Genomic DNA, 16,604 nt, shown 5'->3' with positions numbered 1-16,604 from the left:
CCAATACTAAAAGTCATGCTTTTGGGACTTTAAATCCCACATTCTAAATAGGTGCTCAGTGTGATCCAGTGTCAGGGGACAAAGCCTAGGCCAGCTTGTGGAAGGCCATGAATGCCAGATATAAAAGTTTAGATCTTTCCCTATAGGTGACAGGGAATTGGCATAAGGTTGTAAGTGAGGAAGTGACAAGGTTAACAATTATGAGAACATCACTCTCAGATAAAATGATGGGAAACTGAAGTCAAGAAGACCAATTAGGCTGAAGCAATAGTTCAGATAAGAGAAGGATCTGAAGTAAAGGAGTAGTAGTGGGAGAGGAGGAATGGCAGTCCATGACATGTTTAGGAGATAAGACAAGCAGCATGTGGCCAGTACAGGTATTTCCTGCCCTTAAGAGGTAGCAAATAATGTCAATTTAAAAAGACTGGAGTTGGACATGTCTGGGTCCAAATCAGGTGAATGCACTTGCTGCTTGTGCAGGAGGCACTGAGGGTCAGGTGGGGTGGGGGCGGGGTTTGAGCACCCCACAAGATGTCTAGCACAGAGCCAGAACTGCACTCTTGGACACGCAGGAGTCTTTGTCCTCCACTCCTAGCCACCCAGAGCAGCTCTGCCTGGTTAGTGACACCCACACGTGTCCAGACGCTGACTCCTAGAACCCATCAGTGTCACCTTACGTGGAAAAGAGGTCTCTGTAGATGTTATTGTTAAGGATCTCGAGGGAGGAGTTTATCTTGGATTCTGGGGGCAGGCCTGGCATGCAATCACAGGCATCCTTATAAGAGGGAGGCAGGGGTGCCTGGGTGGCTCAGCCAGTTAAGCATGCTACTCTTGATCTCAACTCGGGTCTTGATCTCAGGGTTGTGAGTTCAAGCCCCATGATGGGTTCCACATGCACTGAGCTCCACACTGAGTGTGGAGCTTACTTAAAAAAAAAAAAAAAAAAAGAGGGCAGCAGAGGGAGATTAGACACACACAGGAGGAGGAGGCAGTGTGGCCACAAAGCAGACCCTGGAGTAATGAGGTTATAGCCACGGCTCATGGCAGCCACTAGAAGCTGGGAGAGGCCAGGAACAGCTTCTCCTCTGGGACCTCAACAGAGAGTACACCCTGTGAGCACCTTGTTTTTAGCCCAGTGAAATGGATTTCAGACTCGTGGCCTCCAGAACTGCGAGAGAACAAATGTGTGGTGTTCATGGTGACTCATTACAGTGGCCCTAGGAACCAGGCCCAGAGCCTCTGTTATGCCCACCTTGGCTTCGGGCTTGGAGGATTGGAGCACCGCCCCCCCCCCCCATGTCTGTATGCGCTCATCTCTGACCTCCGCTCACAAAATTCCCACCCTTCTGAGTTGCATGTTGGAGAGGAGGCCCCCCACCCCACTGCCCATCAGCCTGTCTCTCCCTTCCTTCTCTGCCCTGCTGTCCTCTGCCTCTCGCTGCTCTGCCTCTCGCTGCTCTGCCTCTCGCTGCTCTGCCTCTGTTTCTGTCTCCACTGCTCCTGTGCTGTCTCTCCTCTGATGCCTGCAGTGCTCTGTTTCTGCTTGTCTCTTTCTGTCCCACTGGCTGCTTTCTCTTTCTCTCTCTCCCTCCCCGCTGTCTACCTCTCTCTCTCTCTCCGATTCTTTCTTTACCACGGGCTTCCTATTCTTCTGTCTCTGTTCCTCACCCCATTTCTCTCCACTTCTCAAGTTCGAGTCGCTCTCAGCCCCTCTGATGATCTTCCTGATTTTTCTGCTCCATCCTGATGGGTTTCTCTTTGTATCTTCCTGGCTCTTTCCATCTCTTTCTCTTTTGGCCTCTGCTGCTGCCTGTCTGTCTGTCTCTTCCTCCCTTCTGCTCTGTCTCCGTATCCTCCCCCACCCCTCTCCCACATTCACAGCCCCCCCCCCACCCCGGGGTGCCTCAGGACTCACCTGCGATTGGACAGGACTCTGCTGTGACCTCTACAACCCCCAACGCGGCCCTTCAGAGAAGGATCTGTCTCTTTAGTTATGCACCTGTCCCACACGGTGGAGGTTGGGTGAGGGAGGCAGGGTCCAAAGTTATTTCACTGTCACGTTGTTCTTCTCCCTTTACCTAGAGGCTCCTCGACAGGTCCCTCTTAACATTCCAGCAGCGCTGTCAGCCTTGCCAAGGAGAAATCACTTTTCCTTGGCCTGCCACTCTGCAGAATTAATCTTTCCCCTTTAATGATAATCATCTGTTGCTGGGAGGGGCAGGAGTATGAGAAGAGAAGGAATTCTAGGCGGAGGTTTCAAAACAGGGAGAAAGTAGGAGTTCAGTTTTCTTATTTGGAAGTCCAATGATAGCAGGAAAAGAGCTTCATGAGGACTGAGACCGTGTTTTTCTGTTTTGTTTTTTTTTTTTCTCTTTACTCTGCTTTTCTATTCCCTATGTCCCAGCTCCTGGAGTAGCATCTGGCATGTAAAAGACAATAAATATATGAATGAATGAATGAATGAGTCAATGAATGAATGAATGAATGGGCTTCAATCCTCATATCAGTTCTTGCTGCACCTCGCAGAACAAGTCACTTCCAAGTTGTCATCTGCACAATAGGGCTAGTAATCAGAGCTGCCCACAGTACACAACCATGAGGACAGAGAAGGGAAGTATGGGATCTGGTGAGAGGGCCTGGACCTCCGCTCTCTTCAGGGCAGGCCAGGTGGCTCACTGGTGGTTCTGGAAGAGCTGCAGGGAGTGAGAAGTATAGAAGTGGCTGCAGAGAGCCGGGGGCAAGGAGCAGGATGGGGAAGAGACAGGAGGATGTGTGTGAGATGTGTTGCATCTGGGAACCATCAGGGAGGTAGGGAGAACCTTCCTCAGGAAGCTGCTATGTGCCAAGAAGGAGGTGTATCTGACTCCCATCAGGGGGCTCACATCCCTGAGGTTAACTATTATCTCTAGTAGTGGGGTTGGGTTGGATTTGGCAAGAGCCCAGTAATGAAATGGTTGGTCAGAGCTTGTGTCTCAGATGAGGAGGACCCTCACCCTTGGTGCCGGCCAGCTCCTTCAGCTCCAAGCACGCTCAAACCCCACCTTTCCCACAAGGCCTCCTCTGACCACTCTGCTTAGTGCTACAGTATGCTCCTGCCCCCAGTGCTCCCGTACTCTGCTCCTTATGTTTACTTCATAGCACTTACCACTTTCACTTTCTGGCATTCTCGAAAACTTACCAATGTGTTAGGTTGACAGTTTGTCTCCCGTAACTAGAACAGACGCTCCACGCCAACAAAGATCTTTGTGAGTTTTCTTCGCTCTGTATCCCAATTGCCTAAAACTACTGGGCACATAGTAGGCTCTCAGTAAATATTTGTTGAATCAAAGAATGGGGATGGGATTTTTCATAAGCTTATTGTATTGAACACACCATGTTAATGCTGGATAGGACTTGAGGGACTCTACTTTTTACCCACAGAGAAGGTAGGCTCAGAGAAGGGAAACGGCCAAGGTCACATGGCAAACTATTGGCTGAAACCAGGTTGGTCTCTTGAATTCCCCCTGAATTGTGCTCATTCAATGCACCAGATCCCGGGCCCCAAGACCAGAGAATAGAGGGTCCTGCAGTCACTGCCACTCCCCAAGCCACCTTGGGGCACTCAAGAATGGGTCTTCTCTGAGAGTGGGAGCAAGAGGTGGAGAGCTGTGCTGAGTGGAACATACCATACAGTCCGCAAGACCTGCGGCATGAGTAATTCCAAAGGGCTGGTAGCTCAGAAACCATTTCCATGATCTGATTCTTTCCCTATTTCTGATTTAGGACCTAGATGCTTAATGTCTCATTGTCCTCTCCAACTCCAAATGAACTCCTAGTCTCTCCCCTCACCCTGTGTTGTGCCTCCACCCCCAGACTTCTGCATTCCCGATCATGGCACCCCATGTGCCCAGCTGCTCAGGCTAAACATGCAAGAGGTTGCCCTTCATTCCTTTCTCTCCTCAGGCCGCACGGCTGACCTGCCAGTTCCTGCCCCAAGACATATCTTCCCATCTCTACTGCCTCTGTCCTGGTCCAGACCATCCCACCCCCCTCCCCCATCTCTCTCCGGGACCCCTGCAGTAGTCTCCTGGCCAATATGCCTGCTTTTACTCTTGCTTCCTTATTTTTAGTACAGCAATGACCTTTTAAAATGATAAATCAGACAGTCTCATTTTCCTGCTTAAAATTCTTCAGCAGCTTTCCATTCACTTAGAAAATCCAGACTCCTTCAGATGACCCAGTATAAGGCTCCACATGATCTCACTCTTGCCTGTGCCTCCACGCCAGCCCCCTTTCCGACCCTCTCTCACACGCAAGGACCCTTCCCACCGCCCTTCCTTGGCTCTGTCTCTCCTCAGGGAGGCCTGCCCACGTGCCCTATCTGAAGCAGCACCCCCATCACCCTCTCTCACAGATCCTGTGCACTTTCATCCTAAACTAGTTCAATTGCAATTATATATTCATGAAGGTTTTTATTGCTTTGTTATATGTCTCCACTTCTAGACTTAAGAACCATTTTCTTGGTTAGTTTTTTGTATCATCATCATCATCATCATTATTTTACCACAGTATACCCTGAGCCTTCCAGAGAACTTAAACATAACAGATGATCAACAAATGTATATTGAGTGGACAAATACCACCATAGATAATCACATCAAATATTTTTTATTGCCTACAGAATAGAAGTTTAATGCCTTAATTTGGCATTCAAAGCCTTCACTGATCAGTCTGCAGCCTACCTGTGCAGCCCCAACTTTCACGCTATCCTGAGGTGGCCTGGGCCCATGGGCCCTTCTCAATCTCATTTATGACCCAGGGTCATATGTCCCCACCCCACTCCATGCTTCCACTGATGTCATCTCTCTCTTCCTCCCCTTTGTGATTGGTCCTTGACCTTCACATCTTTGTTATACATCCACTTCCATGAAGCCTTTTACAATTCCCCAGTAGGAATTCAACCTCTGACACATCCACAGAGCTTAGAGTTTACATGTATGATCACAATCCAGAGAGGAGAAATCATATGCACAGTGGTAAAAGACACTCCATTCCCAAGTTACCTCCATCACTTTCAAGCTACAGGGCTCCAGGTCATTTATGCAAGTTTTCCTCTTTACAGTTTCCTCTTCTGCAAAATACATGTGGAATTGTACTTTGCTTTTGCAGGGTTATGTTGGGGACTGGCAAGAGTAACTACACTGTGCGGTGCTCGGGGTAAGCTCAAAAATAAAGAGTTGCTTTTGTGAAGGTGACCAGTGCAGCCGCCTGTCTGGTGACATAGTTGGGACATGCTAGCTTCCTCCTCTACACTGTCAACTGTCCTTTTCTAATTTCTCTGTCTCTAACCCCAATTCCTGTCACTGTGCCTCCCAGTATACACATGGGAGGAGCCCAGGGAATGTTTGAATGAATGAATGAATGAATAAATGAATGGAGTGAGTAAATGAATGAATGAACGAGTGAGAGAGAATGAACAGCATGTGCCCAAACCTTCCTTACCTGTTGAAGTGTCCCAGGAAGTACTAGAACTCCTGACACCCGCCCTTTAGTTCAAACAGCTCTGAGCAGAAGTGGCCAAATCAGTCTGGGTTTCACCCCATCCTGGACACGCTCCCCTGCTTCTCTGATTCGGGGGTTCTGATCCCCTCTGCTGTCTGTTCCTGCCCTCCGTGAGAAACAGATCAGTGAGCCCCATAAGAATATGCAGAAGATGACAGTTCCAGCTTATGGGACTTTCAGAGATTGGTGGACGTGCCGTGGGCTGGAGGGAGTCTCTCCTTCCTCGCGTCTCCACATAGTGGCTGGGCCTCCACCTGCAGCCCCTCCATGGGCCCCTCTGGGCTTCCCCCTGGCAGGGTGGCCTCAGGGCAGCTAGACTGCTTTCATGGAGCTGCAGGACCCCAGCTGGAGTATTCTAGCAATCGAAGGGCAAGTGACAACTCCTTTGCTGACCTTGCCTCGGAAGTCCCGCCAGGTCCCTCTGACCAGTTCTGCCATTCTTGTAGTTACAAGTGAGTCACAAGCCCACCCAGATTCAAGGGGAGGAGATAGGGACCACAGCTCCCCATAGAAGGGTGGTCAAGGTCATATCCTAGAAGAACATGGGAGACATTTTTGGAAAATACAAGGTGCCATACATAAAACGTGGCAGGGCCAGGATTCCAAAACTTCTGCCATGCCTTTTGAGCCAGTCGAGGGGATCTGTCCTTTTCTGTGTGGCCCCGTCACTCTTACTGTGAGCACACACAATGGTGATGCGGTTTCCCTGAGCTGACTGGAGCCTGGCTGGGTGAAAGCGCAGACCAGGGTCTGCTGGGCGGAGAGGCCATGCCCAGTGCCAGCCTGTGAACTTTTTAAGGAGGAGGACAGGGAAGGTCGGTCACATCCAGAAGAAGAAAGCAGGTGGCAGCTGGAGAGCACGGTGAGCCTGCAGCGCGTCTCACTGTCATAAACAACTTGTCTGGTGTTTTTCCTTCTCCCACGAGGCACTGGCCTGGGATGACTCAGCCTTTGACAGAAAAGGTGCCTTCGTGTTGAGAAACAGCCCAGAGTGGTGGAACAGTCACTGCTCTGGAGTCAGACGTTCCTGAGTTGGAGTCCCAGCTCTACCTTTGCCGGCTAGGCAGCCTGGGATAAATTCCTCAGTCTCCCCAAGCCAAAAGGAGATTAAAATGCCTTCCTCACTGGATTGTTTGAAATGTATACGAAGTATACATTTGTATATAAATGTATACATTTGTACATTTATATACTTTGTATATTTTGCATACAAATGTATACAAAGTAAAGTACCGGTGCCATGCCACGCCAGGAACATAGGAGATGCTCCATAGATGCTCATCTCCGTGTCCTGAGCCATGTCCAGCCCCAGCTCGGGGCAGTCTTGAAGACAGTGGTGAGAACTCCTTTGACCATTCCACAAGCGCAAGTCCAGTTCTGTGACCCTGGATGGAGTGGTGGCTGAGACCTATCTCCTGATGTGACAATGAAACTGAGGTGTCTGGGGACAGAGAAGAAGAAGTCAGCCCCATAAGACATGCTCAGGGAGGAAGCATGACCTGGAAAGGTGGGAGGGTGTGGGCAAAGGCCCGGAGGCAAAAGAGGTTCAGTTGCTGGAGTGTGAAGACCAAGGGCAGTGAAAAGGGGGAGACCACAAGCACAAAACTAAGAAAACAAGCAGGGGCCCAGCGAGGAAGGACCTTGGAAATCAAGTTCCAAAATTTGAACTTTAAAGGCAACTGGGAGCCACTTGGGAGTTTTACTCAGTTGGATGCAGGGGTTAGCTCTGCATTTTATAGCATCCCTCTGACTGTTGTAGGAAATGGAGTTGAGGCAGGAAAGTCTGTGGCAGGGAGACCCATTAGGAGGATGACAGTAATCGAGGGGACAGGTGATGCTGGCCTTTCCTAGAGTGACAACAGGGGAGTGATGTGGGCAAACTCAAGAATGAGGAGGTTCCTCAACAGTGACAGTTCGGATGTTCAGAGCTGAGGGATAGGAGAGAAGAGAGAAAGGCTTTCAATGAAGTCAGTTTAGAAGTCATGGAAGCATAGAACCAGAGCACCCATCACATCCCTGGGGAGAGGAGTATCATGGAAGGCTTTGCTAAAAGGGTATCACCTAACTGGAGAACTGATGAGCAAAAATTAGCCAAGGGAGGTGGGAAGGCACTTCAAACGGAGAGGATAGCTCATGTGAAGGCCCAGAGATGTCAGCTATAATGCACAGAGCAAGTACTCTCTGTTGTTGAATAGATGATTGGTCTGCCAATTCATACTAAAGTGCCAATGGTTGATACAGAAAACTGGCCCTTTCTCCTTCTCTGGGGAGTTCGTACTTTAACAGGTCAAGAATCCTTGCCCTAAGGATTCATGATCGGTAGATTTCAAGGTAGAACAGGGACGCTGGTGAGAGGATTTTACTATTGTCCCCTCTGGGATTACCAAAATAGATGACTGTTCCCAAAGAGTCAAACAGACCCTAGTCTACACACAACAAAGGGTCTCTTGACCTTGGGTCTTGCTTATCTGTTTCCACCCTGAGCTGCCTGAAGCCAGATTGTGGAAGCCCAGTGATTCCCAAAGGGACACAGTGTATTCTAGAAGCTATGAACATAGCTTTGAGGTAAGAGTACCCAGACCCATAACCTGATTCCTCTCCTTCCTAGTCCTGTGACCCTGGGCAAATTATTTAGCTTCTCAGCACCTCAATTTGCTCATCTCTAAAATGAGGAAAATAATAGTATCTAACATTCTGTGAAGGTCAAAAAAGACAGGACCTACAAAAAGCTTAGAAGGATGAATGGTGTCACTGTCTCTGTTACGGCTGTTGTTATTACTGGCCCTCTTTTCGTTCTGTCCCCATTTCCTTCCAAAGTTGCTCCTTGACACATGTGCTTGCAGATATGAAGCTGGGAAGGAACGTGGCAAGAACGTTTTTGGATTATTATCGGCTGAACCCCCTGGTCGAGAAAGTGGCAATTCCCATGCCAAGGCTTCGGTAAGTGACAGAGCAGAGCCATATGGTTTGGGTCCTACTTAACTGGCTTTGTGTTCAGGGACAGCTTCCAGCGGCTTCTCTCTGGCCCTCAGTTTCCCATCTGTGGTGGGGGAAAGAAAATCCCTGTCCTGCCCGCCAGTGGATGGGGCAGAAGAGCGCAACAGCATGTTTCGTGACTATAAAGTATCATCGCAGCATCAGACAGTATGGCAGCGGTCACATTTCTGGGTCTCCCATGGGAGTCCATAGGGATGGGAGGTGCTGGAGATGAGTGCAGTCAAGTTATTCTGGGTGTCTCCATATGCTACTTCATCTGGTAGCTCATCCACTAGGATTCCTACTTCATCCAGGCTCATAAGATTTCTGATCCCTCCATTTTCTCGTCTGTAAAGTGGGGACAATGGCACTCACCTAGAAAGTTATCATGAGATGTGTGTTAAAGCACCCTGCACATTGTTAGGCATACATGTATCCACAAAGGCAGGAGAGTCCCCTTCCCTCAAGACGTGAAGGTTCAGGGCTGGGGAGGACACAACCCTAAGAAATTTCACATCACGTCTTCTGTTGGAATCAGCTTTTTGGGTCACTAAAGAGAGAAGGTCAGGGAATGAGTATCCTTTCAGAGGGCTAGACCAGAGACCAAAGTGCTGTGCATTCCCATGCCTCCTGGAAGTAAGCCCAGCGAGCATTTGGACAGTGACTTCCAATGGCACCTAGAGTATGCTAGCCCTGCCCTAACTCTTGGCCTCATTGCCTACTCTCTAGTGATCCAGCCTCCCTAAAGGACGTAATGATGTCCAACTTCCTTCTGCCAGACCATTCTTCCCATTGACCTTGCCCATGAACTTGCCCATGTGCTTTGCTGCCTCAGGGCCTTTGCACTAATGCACCTTCCTCCATACCCTGTTATTAACAAAGACACTATTAATCACTGTTACTTACTGAGCAAAGTACTTTTTGTACATGGTCTTATTTATTCCTCATAGATATTATACCCCCCCATTACAAATGAGGTAAAGGAAGCTCAGAAAGGTGAAAAGAATTGCCTGTCAAAGAGATTTTGACAGAGGCAGGATTTGATCCTAGGTTTGTTTTATTCCAAAACTAGACTGAAGTCCAGCTAAGCTCCATCTTAAGCAGGAAGCCTTTCTCTCTATCAGTCTGGTTTCAAATTCTGTCTCAGTCTCATGCTAACTGTGGGATCTTGGGCAAGTTTATTGGCCTCTTGAAACTTTCTTTACTTACCTACAAAGTGGGCATAATAACTAAAACCTCTAAAGATTTTAAAGATTAGATACAAGCTGGGTATAGTGCCTGGCAGTCAGTAGGTGCTCAATAAAGTTTCCATCTCCTCTGGTTTCTGGGCTGCAATCCCAGATTTCCAACCAGCTCATTGTGGTCTGGGGCAAATCCCTGGACTTCTCTGACTGGGCTGGATGATCTCTCAGGACCTCTTTCCACCATGCTGTGAGGCCCAAGTCTCCACAGAGCCTGCAAAATAATATATTCTGACTCATCATGCGGGGTCTTTGTGCCCACCCTCCCCCATTCTGGGTGGATTAAAAACACCTTCAAGGAGGATCATGTCGGCTTCTTCTCTGCTCCCAAGTGCCTAGACTGTACTGAGCATACATACCTGTATCCATCCCTCCCTCCCTCCCTCCCTCCCTCCCTTTCTCCATTTAGGAAAATCAGCACTTCAAGCCAGGCCCCTGGAGGGAGGGAGGTGCTCCTGCTAGGCTGAGTAAGTGATTAGGGCATGGCCCTGCCTTTGAGGAGCTCACTCCTAGAGAAGGGCTCAGTTCATTCTTAGAAGTCATTCTTGATTGGTTCAAGTTCTTAAAAATTTAAAGCTTTATAATGCTCAAAAGCATTCTTAGAATCTCATTTACAAGTTAATTTGGGGATTGTCTCTCTCAGGTCCTCTGTTAGCCTGAATAAAACTATCTTGATCCTTCAGACTTTTTCCTAGCTTGTTGGACTTTCAGTGAAATGGTGCAGACACTCAGGGAGACTAGCAATGGCGCGGGCCCCTCTTCCCAACACGGATGAGGAAGTCGAGGCCCAGGGAACACACAGCACTGGTCGCAGCCAGGACTAAGCCCAAGCATGAATGAGCAGAGTTCCTCTAGATGGGCAGGAGGCAGGACCCTGAAGCTGGGTGGAAAGGCTGCAGGGAGCTCTCAGGGCCCCCAGTGCTACTGTTCGTGGTGCCTCATCGCCCTTCAGAGCCTCTTTAGAAAAGAGCTGGAGAGCTCATTCCTCAAAGCACACAGCCTTGAGGACTTGAGATAAATGCACCCACCCTTAAATTAAGAAAAACCAAACAAACTCCCTCTCCATCCCCACACCTCTGTCTCACCCAACTACGAATATCACTTAGCTCTCAGCTGGTCAGCAACTCTTGAAAAATGAATTCCCAGGAGGACGCAAGGCTCTGATTTAGGACTTGAATACATCCCCTTTGTTTGTATTATTTTCCACCCAAGCATCAAATAACATAAGTGAAAGAGTAGTTCTGGTTTTAAAGGAAAATTACATGTTTTGACTCTAAATTAATCTTTGCTTTCTTTCATCTTTGTGGATAATTATAATATGTCAGTTTCCACTCAGGTGCTGGTGGGAGCCTGTTGGGTACCAGGCTGCCCTTCAGAGAGGGTCCCTGGGGAGGGCCAGCAATGTGGGCCCAAGAACATAGGTTCAGGGACCTGGTGTTGATGTCCAAAGCTGAGACCCCACACTTATCTAGACCACAGTGACATAGCCACAGGGCTAAAGTTCAAAAGGTCCCATCAAGGTAGATGAAAATTAGGATAAATGAATAGGCGAGGTGAGCTTCTGTGAGGAAATAGAGCGTGAGCATGGAAGGTGGGCTGGTCTCTGAGTGTGAAGTGGACTCAGGCTCAGCCATGGGCTGGGAGGGCAGGCTCCATGGTGGGGCTGTGATGTGTGTGGTGGAGGATGGGAATGACCATCTGCTCAACACTCTGGAGCCCACCATGTGCCAAGCCATGCACTGGGTGCTGGCGGACATAGAGAGCCCCTGCCCGTCGGGAGCCCAGAACACAGAGGAGAAAGGCATGAATTCTTGCAAAGACAAGAAACAATACCAAACAATGTATGCAAGTGCTCAGCTACATACCAGATTGTACTCTCTCTCAAAAACCTTCCATGGCTGCCTATTACCTTCAAGGTAACGTTCCAGCTCCTTTTCTTGATATTCAGAGTTCTGGCCTATATCTTGAACGTCATTTCTCAGCCCACCCCTTTGCCTGTGAGCACACTCTCCACCCTGTCTGCTTTCTACAGTTTTATACCTTATGCAGCCGACTGAACAAGTCTATTTTCATGCCTCTATGTCTTTGTTCATTCTTTTTTTCTCTTCCTGGGATGTTCTCCCATTTTGTCTCTAGACGGTGAATTCCTACATGATTTTCAAAGCCCGGTCTAAACATCACACCTCTCTGCTTCACTGTCTCTGTTCTCCGCCTGAGATAGAGCTGCTTCCTCTCTGCTGGATTCCTAACTGCATTTTGCACACACCTGTGGCACTGTATGTCCCATACAGTATTGTCAAGGCCTCTTTGCACATCCAGCCTCTCCACTAGACCGGTCGCTCCTTAAGAAGCTCTCTTGGGTCTCTCCTGGATCTTTGGTGCACAGTGCCTAGCAGGGAGTAAATCCTGAATAAGCCCTGAATGTATGAATTATAGAGTGATAGAACTGAAGGAGTCCCTAAGAATTCTTGACTTCAACCCCTTCATGTTTTCGAACGGAAAAGCAAGACACAACCAGAAATTCCCCTCCCACACCACCTGGCCAGCATTTGGCAGCCAGCAGGAGTATCCCAAGAAGGCTTCAGGGAGGAAGTGGCATTTGAGCTTGATTTTAAAAAACATGTAGAACTTAGCTGGATGAAACAGAAAAAGGACAGAGGATGTTCCATGTTGGGGGTAAGGTGTAAGGCAGGAAGCGGAGCCTGAAATGGCAGTCCCCGGCAATAACAAGACCAGGATGTTTAGAGCAATGGAGACAGTAAAGACAAGAACGAAAGTTCATTTCTATCCATCAATCACTCCTCAAGCACTTACTCCATGCCAGGCGTGAATTTCGCTCAGGAATTACAGAGAAAAATCAAATGTGTTAAATTCACATTCTCATGAGAAAAACAAATAGACAAAGAACTACCTAGAAATGGTTTGCTGAGGGCAAGGTACAAAGTACTGTGGAGGTCTTGAGAAGGGAGAAGCTTATTTTCTGGGAAGTCTGCTTCTCAAGTGAGCCTGGAGAGGTGGAGGAAGGCATCATAGGAAGAGGAACAGAGCCCAGATGTATGGGATATTTGCCTTCTGGTGCATTCTCTCTCTTTGCCCCCATCTTTAGTTACAGAGGCTCTTTGCCAATGTGTCTACACATTCACACGCCCCCTGTCCACTGTATACCTTCTGCCATACCCCCATCTATCTGGGGCTGCCCCCACCTGTGCTTGTACCTGAGATTGCCTCTCTAGGGGAAGTATGCCTTCCTTTACCCCCATGAAAACATAGCCAACTGATTTCCCATGCTCCCTGTGGGTGTTAAGAACCACACCCCTCAATGACATATGAATGGCACCCTTTGCAAAGCTCACCCCCAACCCCCATTTATGAGGGCTAATGAGGCAGGAAGGACACGGGCTCTTGTGTGCTCTAGGGTGTCTTTGGGTACCAAGGTCTAGATGTATCTCACCCATGCCAGACAGCCTTGCTGTGTTAGCCAGGTCCCTCAGCAAGGTTGGCATTCCAGGCAGGGAGGCCTCCTGGTGGGGGAGATATGTTAAGGCAATGTGTCCCTTTTGTGTGCCGCCACCTGTTACATCTTCACCTCATTCATGACTCATCAACAATGAAGGAAAATGGGTACTCCAAGGTCAGAGCATGATGGGTTATAGGAAGTTGTTTCTTTAGTCCTAATTCAAAAAGCCCAAGAGAGCTTCTGTATTTATGGTGTTTGCCACTTTCTATCATGCTTTGTAATTCTTTATTATTTTGTGTAGTCATTGTGTGCAATTGTGTCCTCTGCTAAATTGTAAGCAGCCTGTAAGCATCAATGTCTGACTCATCTTTGTCATGTCCAGGGACCATGGGACCACTAAACATCTAGCACCATGCCTTTGTAAGTCACAGCAGACAAGGGAGGACATTAAGGGCATTTACTCATATTATTTCATTTAACCTCACAACACCTCTGCAAGATTAGAATGTTTTATTTTATTTTTTTTTTAAGATTTTATTTATTTATTTGACAGAGAGAGATCACAAGTAGACAGAGAGGCAGGCAGAGAGAGGGAGGGAAGCAGGCTCCCCGCCAAGCAGAGAGCCCGATGCGGGGCTCGATCCCAGGACCCTGAGATCATGACCTGAGCCGAAGGCAGCGGCTTAACCCACTGAGCCACCCAGGCGCCCCAAGATTAGAATGTTTTATTCCCATTTTACAAATAAGGCCCAGAAAAGTTAAATAACTTTCCCAAGATCACACCCTTCATCATAGCCAATCTAGAAATTCAGGTGAGTTCTTTCTGGCTCTAAAACCTACTCTTCCCACTGCAAATGAATCTTGGTCCAACACATGAATGAATGGCACAACGTAATAAATGAACAAGGCCCTTTATGAGGGAAAATGCAAAAAATGGACAAAACTTGGTCCCTGTCCACAAGGAGCTCATAGTGTAGTGTGTGAGCCAGACAGACAGAGGACAATTATTGAAGAATAGCGTTAGGGTGTGGCATTGGGTGCTAGGTGCTATGACTCAGAGACGAGCCAGACATACTTCCACCTTCCAAGGTCACCCAAGCTCGTGGCAGAGACAGACCCCTGTGAAATGCCATACTTAGGCTATTCTGAGGAACATAAGGGCAAGTCTGGAGCCTGTGATGGTTATGAAGAGAATGGGGTCCCAAGCTCATCCAGGACATGGATCTTCTGTGTGTCCATCCCCATCCCATTATGAACTGGAGAGGATGGGTTAGAATCAAGGTGGAAATGTGGAAGAGTTGGAGCTGTAGTCAGTCAGGTTTTTTTCCAGAAGCAGAATGATACAGAGTATCCATCCATCCAACTACCAGTCATTCATTGAGCCATGATGCCTGCTTTGGACCAGGCTCTGGCCTGGGCTCCTGGGACACAGAGAAGAGGAAGACAAGGCCACTGCTCCTGGACTGTTGCAGTCCAGTGGGGGAGATACACATGCACAGAAATGATTTCAATCTGCTGTATATATGTGCTGTCTTTCTTTTCTCTTTCTGTTATCCCTCCTTTGCAGGAAGGAAAAGCCCCCACCTTACAAGCACCCACTCCTGCGGGGCCCAGCCAGCAACCACCCCAACGGCAAAGGGGACAAGAAGAGCTCTGTGAACCACAAAGACCCTTCAAACTCTTTTTAAGGACATGGAGTCCAGGGAGGTCTTGTGGAGACAGGAGCATGCAATTAATTACCCTTCTCTAGTTTCCAAGATCAAGGGTGCAGGATAATGAGTAAGCTAGTGAAAGGGAAGGAAAAAAGGAGAAACCTCACCATCAATTTTCCCTTTTACCAATGGCAAATCAATTGTGGGACTTCAGCTTAAGGCTCAGGAACAAAATAGGAGGCTCAAACCAAGCGAGTACAGATGCCATTTCCCACAGCACAGAGGTCCTCACAGGAAGAGGACAAGCTACATGTCCCTTTCAAGAGGTTTGACACATCTCAGGTCAGTGTTTTTGGAGTCCCATTACCTTCCAACATTGTATAGCTACCATAGGCAGTTGCCTTCTAGACTAGGTGATGGTCGTTCACAGTTCTAGAAATGCACCGTCCATACTTGCTGATCCAAAACAACATCAGTGACACCTGCAACCCAAAGACAAACGTGCTGTTAGGAACAATCGGACAGAATTTTTGAAATCACAGTGGTCGGAGGCACACTGTCACTGTGTCTCTGAGCTGCATGCATTCCCTCAATGACCTGGGTAGTTGAATTGAAGCTTTAGCTCCAAAGACAAAAGGTTTTGGTCACTCATTCCAAGAGGTCCATCGTGGTTCAGATCTCCAGATCCTGGCGCCAGGGACCAAACCCTGAAGAGGTGGGTATGGATGCTCTGCAGTGGGGGAAGGCTGACTGCCAGGTGAGGAAGACGCGGAAGACAGGAGAATGCCACACCCCCGCACCCTCCCCACTCCCGCCCGCCGCCAAGCAGAGGGCTGATAAAATAAAACCGCAGCAGTAGCAGTTCCCAAGGGGTGGGGGGAACTAAATATTGTACATTTTTCTAAAGAGTAAAGTGCCTTTGTATGATGAATAGGTCCAGAGGAGTCTGCTCCCTTCCTGTCCGTGAAGCAGGCAGGCTGAGTCACCGTGACAGCCTGCTAATTAAAATGACCTCCCGGAAATGAGGCTTCGGAGATGGGGAGAGGAAGGGAGGCTCAGGGGAGATAGGGCCGTTAGCACAAAGCTCCAGTTAAGCCTTCTTTTGCGTTGGGATGGGGAATTTTTGAAGTTTGCTACAAAAATCGAGAGCAAAGCTCGTTCTCCCTTTGCTTATTGGTTTTCAGAAATAATAACAAAGAGCCATATGTTAGTTGGCTACAAATGTTGTGTTGTATATACAGCTTCTCCTCTGGGTTCTTGTTGCCCAGAGGAACACAAATAAAGTGGTTTATGCATCTCTTCTGTTCCTCTGAACATTCTTGGCACCCTTCCATTTAGGTCTTCCACTCCCACAGGAACGAACCAGCCAACCCAAATTTGGTGTGACTCGCACGTTGCTGTCAGGGACTCTGTCATCAGGGATAAGGAAGAACAGTCAAGACCTGACTTTCCAGCAGTTCCTGTGTCAGAGTCCTGGGGAGATGAGCTGAGTGTAACCAGCTCCACATGAGCCAAGAGCCTGGCAAGGCTTTCAGAAATGATAGCATCTCTTGAGGCAGCAGGGAGAGAGGCAGACTGCATAAGTCAGGCACAGTGACAGTCCAGGTCTAGCTTCCCTGGTCAGACCATTTCCATAATGTTGGGGCCATATTTAGGCCCCACTGTAAAAACTGCATTCATTAAGTGGATCACAGGCCTCACAAGTCCTAGGTATGCTAGCAGATTAAAACCAAGGAC

At 48.4% G+C, this 16,604-nt stretch overlaps 1 protein-coding gene across 1 annotated transcript in view; it reads left to right on the top strand.

Moving 5' to 3' along the window:
- The window catches only part of LOC111142830 (ATP/GTP binding protein like 4), a 1,494,143-nt gene extending 1,478,587 nt beyond the window's left edge, over positions 1-15,556 (top strand). The window contains exons 12-13 of the mRNA XM_022496154.1: positions 8,385-8,481; positions 14,783-15,556. Coding sequence (XP_022351862.1) covers positions 8,385-8,481; positions 14,783-14,903 — 218 coding nt within the window. The 3' untranslated portion in view covers positions 14,904-15,556. The remainder of the gene's footprint in view (positions 1-8,384; positions 8,482-14,782) is intronic.
- Positions 15,557-16,604: the final 1,048 nt, after the last annotated feature.

This window comes from Enhydra lutris, unplaced genomic scaffold, assembly GCF_002288905.1.
Source record: "Enhydra lutris kenyoni isolate GAN:26980312 unplaced genomic scaffold, ASM228890v2 scaffoldscaffold9, whole genome shotgun sequence".
Taxonomy (NCBI): domain Eukaryota; kingdom Metazoa; phylum Chordata; class Mammalia; order Carnivora; family Mustelidae; genus Enhydra; species Enhydra lutris.
Note: the sequence above shows the minus strand (reverse complement) of the source record. Positions and strands in the feature narration are given on the sequence as shown.